At 37.6% G+C, this 14073-nt stretch overlaps 1 protein-coding gene across 1 annotated transcript in view; it reads right to left on the minus strand.

The window, feature by feature from the left end:
• Positions 1–254: 254 nt before the first annotated feature.
• JUP (junction plakoglobin) overlaps positions 255–14073 on the minus strand; it is a gene marked incomplete at its 5' end in the record, with an annotated part of 55624 nt that continues 41805 nt past the window's right edge. The window contains 11 exon segments of the mRNA XM_081971004.1: positions 255–1271; positions 2257–2435; positions 3000–3039; positions 4482–4603; positions 5396–5546; positions 7944–8063; positions 8500–8655; positions 10147–10485; positions 10754–10857; positions 11534–11678; positions 12025–12226. Of these exon segments, the coding sequence (XP_081827130.1) occupies positions 2290–2435; positions 3000–3039; positions 4482–4603; positions 5396–5546; positions 7944–8063; positions 8500–8655; positions 10147–10485; positions 10754–10857; positions 11534–11678; positions 12025–12226 (1525 nt within the window). The 3' untranslated portion in view covers positions 255–1271; positions 2257–2289.

A 14073-nucleotide genomic window follows, 5' to 3' on the forward strand; every position in this document is an offset into this window, starting at 1 on the left:
AATTCAAATATTTAACCATTTGGTCTTAGACATCACCAAATCACACGATGTTCTCTCTCAAGGCCCACCACTTACAAGAAAACTGGGTCAAGGAAAAATATTCCCCTTTCCCTTAGTTTAAATCTGTATAACCTAATTTGAACATATGTTTTCCACAATCCTTTCCCTCTGTGAATCTTCTTTCGCTCCCCACCCACCCAATTCAAAGAATGTTACTAAGTAAACGCAAAAAAGTAGCTCATTTGCATTGCAAGTTTAGGTTTAAAATTTTATTTGTTTTTGTTGGTTTTTTTCTAGCTTTGGTCTATACAAAAAAAAATCCCTTAGAGAAATAATAATAAAATGTTCTAAAGTACAATTGCAGCTACATCGATCCCTTTTCCAGTGGAAGCCTTAAGGCATCACATTGAGAGCTGCTTTTAAAAATGCATTAGAAGGAGCAAGGGAATAGGAGGAGGAAGAGAGCACGCCAATCACCAGGAAGATTGTGAGAAAGGGAGGGAACAAAAAGGGGGCATTGGATTAAAAATATGAAAAAGGTGGTCTGGTGAACAGGAAGAGTTGTTATCTAATTTTTTTTAGTTATTCCTGTTTATACGGCAGATTAAAAACCTGATTGGGTTGAGGTCCCAAATCCACAAATGCATCGGTTGGGTTAAAAAAAATGGAAGAAACTGGACAAATGCAAAGCTGTTTATTTCTTGGTGAATTTACACTGAATGGTTGATTCTATTTTATTTTTAAAAGTTAAATGTGTAAAAAATAAAAGGGATATAATAGAAATATTCTCATTTTATCCTCCTTTGATTTAGTTCTGGTTTGTGTTAAAAGTACAATGAGGCAAATACAATCCTATGAAATGAAAAACTCTGCACCAAACACACAATCTATGTATGCATTTTTCTCTCTCTTACATTGTATTATCAGTGTGTGTTAGTTTTAGGGTACAGGTTTAAAAGTACTTATCAGGATCCCATGGCAGCTTAAGGATAGTGCTCAAATTTGCAAGAAAGAATTATAGTGAATGTTAACAAAAATATTGCTGGAAAGAGCAGAAAGAATAGCTGACTGCTAATATTACAATGTTGTTAGCTGCAGCACAGATTATGGACTGGGAATCGCTCCCATAAGCCCACAGGAGGGAAACAAGAAAATAAAACCGCCTCAAAGGGAAAGGAAGAAATTTCTCATCATCTTTCTCAGGCACTTCTGTCTCCTGAACGCCCAGAACTTGAGCACTGGGGCTGCCCTCTTCTGTGTTAAGGAAACATCTGCTGATTAAGAAAAACAAAGGAAGGGAAAATTAGATTTACACCATATACAGGAAAGCAAGATTTCCCTTTAGGATGGAGGAAGCTGCTTTGAATGTCAGACCACTGTCCACCTAATAAGCCCTGTCTAATTTTATGGTCTAATCTGGGGGACTGCCTGGTCCCTGAAAAAAAAAAACCCAGCCACTTCTGACTTCTCAAAAGCCAGAAAATATAATGGGCCATATCTGTTATGTTGGCAGAGAATGATGAGAATTATAATCATATACAATGTAAAAGACAATGCCCCAATCTCCACCTTTTCCTATGAATAGAAATTATATATTTATTTTAGCATGAGCTTAACAATGCAGCCAGTATGCATGCTCAGTAACAAAGAGTACCCTCTTCCCCCTTTTTTAAAGCACTGGCTCATGCATTGGTGTATAGGTTTTCTTTTTTCATTCATCCAGAAGCGGAAACCAGCCACAAGGATTCACAGCTACTAGAAGCAACTCATTAATAAAAAAAAAAGAGAAGTAATATTTAGTAGAACACACAAAGGACATTTAGAAGCATTGAAAATGGAGATTTCCATTTCAAAATGTTGTATTTTCCCCATCAATGTTACCAGGTTGTTTCAGAAATTCATGACCAATATGGCTGGAAACTGTCAGAGGCAAAAAGCTGGAAAGGAGCCATATTTGGTCTAACCAAACACAACAATTGATTTCTGTCGGTAATAAACCTGCCTGACCTTTATTTTGCTTACCATTTGTCCTTCATTTACTGAGTAATCACTATAAAGATTTAATTTTTTTACTAAAGAGAGGCAAGACAGAAATCTATTTTCCCCTGGAATGGGAAGCAATGATATGTTCTGCAGGTCAATGAAAGAGTGGAGGATGTTTAGTTATAAAGAACAAAAACATCCATTTTATCTTCCTTTAGGTTTCATTTCCATTAACTGGCCAATTCCCAAATGCACTAAACTGGATGCTTTTACCTTGAGTCCTGCCCAACACGTCCAAGGGACATATTAGGCGAGCATGTGGTCTGGGTAAGGTGCTCGCACACCATCGCTGTATGTATCCATGGGGTAGTCGCCATCCATGTCCATGTTCATGTCCATGGGGTCCATAGGGATTTCCCCAGAACACATGGCACGGTATCCTCCATCCAATTCTATTGAAGCGTAAAAAGAAGAAAGGGGTATATCGCTCATATTTGGCAAGACAAGCAGTAAGCTGAAAATAAAATGGTTTTCTAAATAAGAATCACTCCAGAATTTCCCAAAACGAGCCCTTTCAGATTTGTTCAGGCTGTATCATTATATGATTCAGAATGCCCTGGTCACACTGAGAGTTGGAGTTCCAATTTATGAGAATTACAACAAGTTGGTAAAGCCTGCTCCCCCCAGCATGATCTTCCATTGCATGCGGTATGTCCCCAAGTAATTAAAACAATCTGGAATGTTCAGAATACAACCTCAAATTATTTAAGCCTGCTTGGTTAGAGAAAGAGGAATTTAAAAAATTCTTGTAACATACATGAAACATGTGGGAACCAAGGCTTCAGACTGTTAATTTAACTATCATACATGTTCCCACAAACAGCCTGTTCAACTACCATACATGTTTCCATGAGCATCTTCAGAGAATAAACAATAGCTAAGAATGGGAATTTTAGCAAAGCAGTCTGGTTATATGTCATTATTCTCCCTCTCACCTGAAAGCCCTCTATACTCACCATCTGCATATGGTTCGTGAATGGGTATCATACTCTGGGCCTGTGGAAAGAAACCCAACTGTTCTCAGAACAAAGACAGAAACTTGCAATGGCTGCAAGTTACACCAAACCTGCCATAAGAAGTCACTACTGAAGGATGCTGCCTATGCAACTGAGCTCTGGTTTCCCATGGCAACTTAATTATCTAATTAACTCTGATTGCCTGTAAGCAGGATAGCAAAAATTTCAGAACTCAGCCAAGCAACCCCAAATGTTGACCCAGAGAGCCTAGAGACATCCAATCTGCTAATTTCTGGAATGATCCATCCATGGGGAATGGTTAAACCTACCCTCAGAGCCAATGGTTTAGATACTAAGCTTACTTAGGCAAGGATACACAACAGAAGGTTTAAGACTTCTTTTATGCATAATTAACTCATCCCAAAAGGCTACTCCTTTGGTATTTTTCCCAGGAGTGATACTGGGAAGAACAATAAATGAGGGCACGGCATTTTTTAAAATCAAGTTCTCCCTTAGTTCTCATCCATCTGTTGTCAAAATTTGTGTAAATGTCAACATTCACCACTGCTACTATCAGTAGTACCGCATTGAATGAAAAACAGATGTTGCATTGTAATCTCCGTGTGATATGTATTTGCTTCCAAGCATGAGATAAAGACTTAAAGTGGTTTTCGTCAGTGCTTTGTTAAAGTCACTACTTTAAAGAAAGTTGACCTATCAGTCAGCAGTGATTCAGGTGGACTTTAAGATAAATTTGAAATCGTATCCACAAATTTTGTTTTATATTGGCAGATTTCCAGATGACTTTAAATATGCCAAGACTGCAATTTTCTCTCAGGGGATTATATCAGATAGAATTCCAGATATTTGCAGTTCTCCTAAGGACACACGTCCCCCTTTTATAATGGCTAGTTCCCTTATAATCAAGGAATAAACTGCTTTGATAGAAAACTGAGGAACTGGGGAGAAAGAGTTCAAGAATTACAATCCTTCTTTCTACCCTCTTAGTACCAAAAAGGTGTAGACATGAGGATGGTAACAGACAAAACCAGAAAGGTATTATTCTGAGACCTGAAACGAACTCCCCTAGGCATGTTTGAAGTCATCTGGAAATGTCTGACTTCCCAAATGTTTCCAAGGTTCTGCCTTTGAAGTGAAATGGATGGTGGCAGTGGCAAGGGGATAGATTTCCAGGAGGAAGGGGCTGCATTTCAGAGGAGTAAGAGGCCAACTCAGCCCAAATATCATGTGTGAGAAAAAGAGGATGAAGACACCAGTCCCTCCCTAGTAGTTCACAGAGTATATCATAGATGCATATAGTCCTCTGTCTGGCAGTCTATAGGTGTGAAAAAATAAAGAATCCAGGTTGGAAGAATCGCCACGTGTCATTCTTGGTTTTGGATTTACATGGATTCGGATTAAGGTCAGAGGCTTAGAACATGTACACTAATCCCTTGACATCTAAATAACAGAAAAACTCACAGCTTCCCAAGCAGCAGGGTCATGTTTAAAGAGTGAGTTGGTGAGTTCCACAGAGACACGTTTCCGATAGTCTGGGTTCTTGTCTTCAGAGATGCGGAACAGCACAGCAGCTGCATATGTAGCTGGAGAAGTAAGAAAGGGATCTTTAGCCTGCCAGCTAAAAAAAAGTTTGCCCTTGATCAGCTGTTGCATTGACTACCTTCAGAAGTATGTGTATGGCATTGATTTCCCAGTTTCCTTCCCCATATTATAACAAAACCCATTAATTTCTGATAATAAAATAAGGTATTTGTTTTTGCAAGAATTTTAGAAGCTAGTTTTGTAGTACAATTACTTCTGGCCTATATCACATTCTAGGTTTTTAAGAGAAGAGTTGTATGTTAGAATACTCTTGTATTGGAGGACGCGCATCAATGAATCGCCGTGGTCATGGAAACTATCCAGAGGTTTAATATTACTATGACCATGAGCTTTTGGAGTCAATTCTTATATAATTAACTCCTTTGCTGTAGTAAAAATAACTATCTCTGGGCTCCAACATTAACAAAAGAATATATAAAGGGGGACTACATTTGATGTCTAAATTGTTTAGAACTAAATTACAATCTTACTCCTAGATGGTGATATTCTGTTACTACCAAATGGTTCAACTACAATATAGGCAATCTGTTTCCTTTAAAATAGATTAAATAGGCAGACTCTATATTATTCCCCCACCTCACCTTTCACCTAATTTCACTCTTTTAACATTCGTTCTAAAAATTCTCAATCCTGGAAACATATGAAAATATAAGAAGTTTGACTGGGGTACTGTGGGACGGTACAGACTGTAAACTCGATGCTTAAATTAAGCTGTGGTGGTGATAATGTGATCATAAAAGAGTTATACATGAACGTGTGTCTACAATCCTTACCTGTGCCCTCATTTCTGGAATGCAGAAGCTCCATCAATGGTGCTGAGGCACCTTCTGCATCAATGGCATCGGCCGCCTCTTTATCCTGAGCCAACTCACACAGTACGCCGGCTGCCACACGCTGAATGTTTTCCACTGGAGAATATAGGAGCTGTTCCCCCAAATGAACAGGAAGAATAAGAATAAACAAGGGAATAGTCCCCTCTTGGTAAATTACCTACACTCAAGTTGTCTTCTATTGACAGTGCTTGTGTCCTTCAGGAGGTCACTATTAATCATAATATACCAAAATTATTAAGAACGGAAGCAAACTGAGAGAAGGGTAAGCAATACCTTGTTAATTTTAACGAAGCTATTTTAAAGAATAAGCTTACCAATCATGATTACATTTTTTACACAGGTACTGCAACTTATCTGTATTTTATCATTTCATGTGACAAATGTTAGACCACAATGCAAGGAATAGCATAACTGACTGCATTGTCATGGGTGTCAACCTAACCCAATAAATCTGAATTCTCACCAAGGTTGAATTCTCACCAAATAAGAAAGCAAACCTAAATATTCAGAAAAACAAATAAATGAAATTTACTCTTTGGGAATTATCCACAGGTATATTATTATTATTATTATTATTATTATTATTATTATTATTATTATTATTATTATTATTATTATTATTATTATTATTATTATTATTATTATTATTATTATACGATTGTATCACAGCGGCCAGTTGATTCGCCGGATTTGGCATTGATTACTAGTCGGGCCCCACCCAGGGGCCTAGGACATCGTAACGTATTTTCTTAATATACGTGCAGGTCCAAGCAGTGCAGCTTTTTGCATTTGACTGATGGTGATTTTGTCAAGTTTTAACTGTTTTAAATGTAATTCCAGTGCTTTTGGAATAGCACCCAGTGTGCCGATGACCACTGGAATTACCACTGCTGGTTTGTGCCATAATCGTTGGATTTCAATTTTTAAGTCCTGGTATTTCACGATTTTTTCATATTCCTTCTCGGCGACCCTGCTATCACATGGTATTGCGATGTCTATGATTGTAACCTTATTTTTCTCAACCAGTGTGATGTCTGGTGTATTATGCGCCAGTATTTTATCCGTTTGTATGCGAAAATCCCACAAGATCTTGACCATCTGACTCTCGACGACTTTTTCAGGCTTATGTTCCCACCAGTTTGCTGCTGTTTTAATATTATAATTTTTGCACAAATTCCAGTGGATCATTTGTGCCACTGAATTGTGCCGCATTTTATAGTCAGTCTGCGCGATTTTTTTACAGCAGCTGAGTATGTGGTCAACAGTTTCATCAACTTCTTTGCAGAGTCTGTATTTGGCATCATCAGAGGATTTTTCGATTTTGGCCTTAATGGTATTTGTTCGGATATCTTGTTCTTGCGCAGCCAGGATTAGTGACTCTGTTTCTTTCTTTAATGTACCTGCTGTTAACCATAACCAAGTTTTTTCACTGTCCACTTTATTTTTTATTTTTTCCAGAAATTGGCCATGCAATGCTTTGTTCTGCCAACTCTCCATTCTTAATTTTATCACATCTTTTTTGTATTCTTGTTTCGTCTGTTGGTCCTTCAATAGATTTTTGTTCTTTACTTCGATCAATAGATGTTCTTGACTTTCTTTTAAATAATCAGCCAGTGCATGTTTTTCTTCTTCAACTATTTGCTTCACTTGTAATAATCCTCTGCCACCTGATTTTCGGGGCAGGTATAGTCTATCAGTGTCACCACGTGGATGTAAACTGTAGTGCATTGTCATTAGTTTCCTGGTTTTTCAGTCCAAAATGTCCAAATCAGTTTGTGTCCAGTTAACTATACCAGCTGTGTATCTTATAACTGGTATTGCCCAGGTATTTATGGCCTTGATTGTATTTCCACCCTTTAATTTAGTTTTCAAAATTTTCCTAACTCTGTTGGTGTACTCTCTCCTGACAATAGTTTTTACTTCTCCATGTTTGATGTTATCCAACTGCAAAATGCCTAAGTATTTGTAGGCTTCATTTTCATTGCATTTAATTAGTTGGCCATTGGGCATTTCAATTCCCTCACACGTAGTGATTTTGCCCCTTTTTATGGATACAGTGGCGCATTTTTCCATGCCAAACTGCATTGAAATATCGGTGCTGAATACTCGGACTGTGTTTGTCAGTGATTGGATTTCTATTTCTGACTTTCCATAGAGTTTCAATTATTATTATTATTATTATTATTATTATTATTATTATTATTATTATTATTATTATTATTATTATTATTATTATTATTATTATTAATAATAATAATAATAATAATACATTATTAGAATTCTGAGAATCACATGGAACCTATGGGCTTCCCACCTCTGTCACAAGCCTTGGTTTATAAAAAACAATGGTTAAATTCTCATGTTCTGCTTAGCAATCATTATATCTATTCACTATTTTACTTCTGCAGAAATCAAACTCTCTGTTTCTATCCACACTTAACCTTAAATATTCCTCCCCTACAACTTCCATCCATTTAGAAATTCTGACCTGCACAAAGAGAGGAATGGTGTTTAGACGGAAGATTTCCATTCTGTTCATGGGGTCTCGAGCTAAAATGTGTAATGCGCCTGTGCAGCCTTCTACAATTTCTTCCATCTTTACCCCATCCTGAAGAAATAAGGCAATCATTAAAGAATGGAAAAAAGGTACTGCTCATTCCTAGGCTAGCATCCAACACCCGAGAAAACATTGTTTCTTTTAATAATTATTTTAATAAAATAAATAAATATTAAAATAGATAATAAAAGCAATAGGGAAAAATAAATCATAAGAAAAATAAATTAAAAATACAAAGAAAATAAATAGAAAATAAAAAATATAATGAGAAAAAGAGAAAAAGAAGCTTCTTCCTTCTTCATGACAGATATAAACAATTTCTTATCGCTTTTTCTAACATTTCAACCAAAGATCTCCTCTTGAGAAGAGGAGGCATCACAGAAGGCATCAAGTTCAAATTATAGTTGGGTAACTCTCCAGGATACCTAAATAAATAACTTCTAAAACCAATTAAGATTATAAATAGAAGTTGCTTATCTCCTCCTACCGTGTATGGTTGCTGTGTGCCTGCAGCTGCATGACGTTGAGCATCTTGGTGAGCCTTTACCAGTAGCTGAACAAGGCGAGGGATGACAGCAGCTTCTTGTAGGGGAGCATGATTGGCTGGACATAAAGCCAGGTTACGGATGAGGCCAATTGTAGCCTGTGAGCAGGAAGGAGAAAGCATGACTTCAAAACACCAGCAGATGCAAAACTAGACAAGCTTTCAAATAGTTTAATCAGTTTTGGTGTATGGTTTTTGACATTTGGGTCTAACAAGGAAAGATGGATCATTTCAATCCAGGATATTTTATACTAAATTAACTCTAAAATACAAGAGTATTACTGTGAGCCATCAAGTGCCTGGGGCAAAGCGTGGAGCTCTACCAGGTGTAAAGTAAGCCCTTACTCTGTCTAAGGCTTGCAACCTAAGGCCAGAGTCATTCACCACCCACTAGAGGCTACAGCATCAAGGGCTATAGCTCCAGGTGGATGCCCAAGATGAAGTGATCTCAGTCAGGGGCTACTCACTAGATCAAATTATTCAATTTCAGTAAGTCCTGAAATTCAATATAGTCTCCCTTTGGGAGCAATTCGATAACACATCCATCCTCACCGAGGGACTGATTTGAAAGATGGGTTTCCTAGCGACAAGGGTGTGGCTTAAAAACTTCAACAGACTCAGTCTTATGAGTGAGTGGATGTAGTCAACCCATGTCTGAATGCTATCTCCACCTCTATGGAGAAAGGCATGTCTTCAAAACACTGGTAGATGCAAAACTAGACAAGCTTTCAAATCGTTTAATCAGTTTTGGTGTATGATTTTTGACATTTGGGTCTAACAAGAAAAGACGGATCAATTCAATCCAGGGTATTTTACCTAATAAATTAACTCTAAAATACAAGAGCATTACTGTAAAATTCCATCTCTGACTAGCAAACAGAATTATCCTCCCCCCACCTTCCATCCTGGTTCATTCACTGGCTTTTCCTCCACACACACAAAAAGCTTGATTCTCAAACTTCTATCATCATTTTGGCACTCGTGCCTCTCAGATTACTATTCTCATTAATAGTATCTCCTAAACATTTATTGGGGGAAATGCAATTATATGCTTAGAGTACTTTACGTAAATTGTGTAAGCAATTTTTATTGCATGCATGCAATAGTGGCTGGTATTATCATAAAACCCTATTAGAGATAAGAGCTGGGTGAAGGCAAAAGGAAACTTGCTTAACCTACCTAATCTACACCTCTGAACTGTGATTTGAAAGTAATGCTATCTTGGCTTGCAGCTTAGGGATTTAGCCACTATATCTCACAATTATTCAATGTGGTAAGAAGTCTTTTACAATCAATGCTAGTAAGATTCTTTTCTCATAGAGAGGTCTATGTGGAAAAAAATTAACCATAACCATGAACTGGAGTTTTATCAGAAAAGTTTCACTATGATCCTCACTCCCCCAATAAACATTCTGATGGATGTTTGGAATCTATAGATTCCAAAATTATGATATACTTCCCTGAAAATAGTGATCACCCCATCAGAAATGTGCCCATCAGGAATATGAGCCTGTTGTAATTAAAGAAAAATGAATAGAAGTGCACATGTCTGCCTATAAATATGTAGCTATTATCTCCCTGTGCCTGTACCTTGATAAGTGGCCATTGGTTGGGCTGATTAAGCAGCTTAACAATGGCAGGAATTCCATAGTTAAGCCGCACAGAATTCTGTGCCATTTCAGCCTCTGGATGCCGACTGGTGAGGTGCCTGAGAGCACACACAGCTGGTTCGGTGATGTCTTCTTTGTCTCCAGCTCGGAGAATAGTGTGTATGAGGGCTTCAACTCCATTTGACTGAGTCACCAGGGTTTTGTTCTTGCTGTTGTTGCAAGTCAAATTGGAGAGGGTACCAGTGGCACAGGTCAGCACATTGATATCATCTGAACTTAATTGGTTGACCAGAATCTTCAGGACACCATCAAGACCCTCCTTTAAAGATAATAAATAGCATAGAGAATTAGTACCTCAATCAGAAGCTAGGTCAACATAATTTTGGTTCAATAGCACAATCAGGGAAGGCTCAATAGCAGGATGTGCCAGAACATATTTGGCGAATAAATCCTTTTACAATCCTGCGTAAAATAGGTCTCCAATGAAACAGTTATTGAATATAAATCTTAAGTAACTAGATAAAAAAGGCTGGGTGGGGCTTAAGTTTTAATAAAATAGACTGTGTGTGGGGGGGAGCATTGTTCACCTGCTTTGTGGCCACATCTGAGAGGTTTCTTAGAGTCCACAGACAGTTCTGCACAAGTCTTGGACTGGAGCTAGTCAGGTGCTTTCCCAGAGCTTGCATACCACCTTTTGGAAAAGAGTACAACAAAATTAACAATGGTTGAACAAAAATGAAAGAAAGAAAATGGGAAAGATGGAATTTAAATGGTTTGAAAAAATTCTTCAGAATATTATAAACCCATTATAACAACACATTATGTATTTTTTGTTTTTAGGGCAAGACAAAGTATAACTAGGGACCTGTTCTTTAACCAGCAAGACTTATATGGCTGGCTACTTATTGGCCTGCTTCTACAGTAACGCAGCTAAAGAAGTAGAAAAACATGTATTTTTTAGAAACAATATAATGTAAAAAATATTTTTATTGTAATGAAAGTTAAACCTCTTTTAAAATACGCATTGAATCCAATGTATGCACATTTTCTATTTATTTATTCAATATTCAGTTTTATTGTGAGGCAGATTAATTTATTTAAATAAAAAATACATAACTGTAATGTTAGGAAAAATATGTTTTACACGTCACTGAAAGAATATTTAGCACCTAATATTGATACATTATTGTACATGATTCTTTAAAGCAACAGAATCTTAATTTTTCCCTATCTAGTTATTTGCTGATCCTGCACTCCCAGAATTATCATTTAGGGAATTCTGGGAATTGGCCTAAAAAGATTACATAATAACCTAATCATACATGTCCTCATCAGATTGCTGTTCTGTCTCAATTGTCACCACTCACCAGCTTCCACAATGGCTGGCTTGTTGCTGGGGCAGACAGACAGGACTTTGAGGACACGGCTAGTAGTCCACAGAAGTTTCTCATAGGTGTAACTTCGCATAATTTGAACAAGAGCTTGGGGACCTCCATTGGCCAAAATTATGAGCTGCAGATACAAACATAGAGAATAGCATTCTTTCATTTCTCTGGGCAAAGGCAAGATAATTGCAATTCATTGTCTTAATCATATACTTTTCCTTACTCCTGTCTTCAGCTGATGACCCTGAAAATAAAGCTCTTCCTAGGCAGAATAAGAAAACCTACTCCTCAGACATATGCACACAGGTGTGCCTAAACTAACACATAAGCTGTCATCTGTCTCACAGGGGTGATTACCTATACTGGGATGAATGCCTGTATTCTATGAACAATGACAAATTTAAATTACTGAACCAGAGTCCATCCCCCACCCACCCCCCAAAATATTTCAAGGTTAGAATACAAGTTCGTACTTTGCTTTCTTGGTTCCCATAGGCAAGCAACTGCAAACAATCAGTGGTGATAGCCAAGAATTTAGGATTATTCTTTGTCAGCAAGGGGACCATCTTCTGAAGACCATCAGCAAGACGAACTGCCATCTTGGCACCTTCCTGGTACAACAGTAGGTTGTGAAGAGTAGTGATGGCATAAAACAAGACTGACTCCACTGGAGAGCTGTGGGTAGAGAGGTAGGAAGACAGCAAAGAAGATTTTTGTTATTTAAGGCACATAACAAATTGTATGGATATATGTGACTACCTTTAATTCTTTTACTCTAATAATGTCTATATCAGAAGGTAGCATGCTACCCCACACAAAAAAAGCCCAGCCAACATGTTTAAGGATCATGGAAATTATTTTCTAAAATTAACTACTCTAATTTATACTGAGAGCCTGGTAATGCTTTTTTTTCCTTGCCATTGATCAGACCTGGAACATTTATACTATAAAAGAGTAGAAGAGTATGGAGCTAACTGTTCTTGCATTCCTTCATCAAGTTAAAAGAAAGAAAATGAAAATTTAGTAATGGAAAAGGAGAAGGCATAAGAAAAAACCTAAAGTAACTGTACTTTGAATCTTCTTGATATAAGAAGAGACAGAAAGATGCTCAAGTAGACTTTAAATATTTTGTTATTATATTTTAAATGGATCAAGTTCTGAAAATCTTGCTGTTTCTCTTCCATAAGAATACTTCTCCTAAATTTCCCACATAAATTTTTCTTGGCCCTGAAGCAGCATAGGAAGCCACTAAGCAAGAGATAAAATGGATACAGGTTTTTTTTTGCAATCATAATACTTCTGCATATTTAATTATGCCTTCCCTCACATATATTTTTCCTTCCATTTGTCAAGGTAAACTGAGGCTGAAATTGGTGATAGTGAACTGTGAAAGTCTTGATCCCATTATGAGTCAGTCACTCAGAATTATTTTTGTTTTCTGGGGTTCCAATATGGTGGTGTCAAAGTAGTACTCTGGAATTTATAAGCCTTTTTTTTCCACTGCAAGGAAAAAGCAAGAGTAAGCATGACTCAGCCGTAGCTTGCTGAGACTTGTGTTTCCACAACAAAGCCAACTCCTCCATGTCAAAGCAGCTGCTCATCAGCTCCATTTTGTGCCACTGGGTGTGGACTTACAGCAAGATCTGCCTGGCAAAGAAACAGGAGAGACAGAAGTGGGAACAGCTGGAAGAAATATTGCACAGATTAAGTTCCCATTGGGCCTGCAATGAATAGCTAGTATCAGCATATCTTAAACAAATGCCCTTGGAGTTTATTAAATATTAAATTTGGTCAATACTCCTAAAATAAGAGGTGCTCTTCACACATAATAGCAGTATAAAAGGTTCTGGTTACCACTAGGTACACTTCAAAGTATTGTTTTTGACCTACAGACCTATTTAGCTTGCCACTTGCAATAGTCTCTACATTAGCTACAACATAACCATCCAGCCTGTAAAGAATGCTCTATAATGTATTTTTTGGAGTATAAGACACACCAAAATTTTGAAGAGGCAAATTAAAAAAAAAAGTTTTTGCACTCTGCAGACCTCCCAAAAATGACCTGTTTTCCGCAAAAACAGGCCTGATTTTTTTAAAGGGCACGAATAGGCTTTAGGAGGCTTGTAGAGTGCTCCTGGGGCAGGGGGAATGAGCAAAAAACGGCCTGTTTTTTGTCAAAAAAGGGCATGCATAGGCTTTAGGCAGCTTATAGAGTGCTCCTGGGGGCTGGGGGCAAAAGTGAGCAAAACGTGGCCCATTTTTCGCTCATTTCTGCCCTCCCCAGCCCTCAGGAGCACTCTGGAAGCCTCCTAAAGGCAGTGCACGGCCATTTTTGTGAAGGGGCAGGGTGTCAGGAGGCAAAAAATGCTGCATTCAGTATATAAGACGCACCCAGATTTTCAGCCTCTTTTTTGAGAGAAAAAGGTCCATCTTATATTCCAAAAATATGGTATTTTTTACCCCCGCATAATGATTATGAGATATAAAGGAGAGTTAGAAACCATGTTTCTCAGTTTTAGCAC

Source organism: Natrix helvetica, assembly GCF_964273705.1.
Source record: "Natrix helvetica genome assembly, chromosome: Z".
NCBI classification, from domain to species: domain Eukaryota; kingdom Metazoa; phylum Chordata; class Lepidosauria; order Squamata; family Natricidae; genus Natrix; species Natrix helvetica.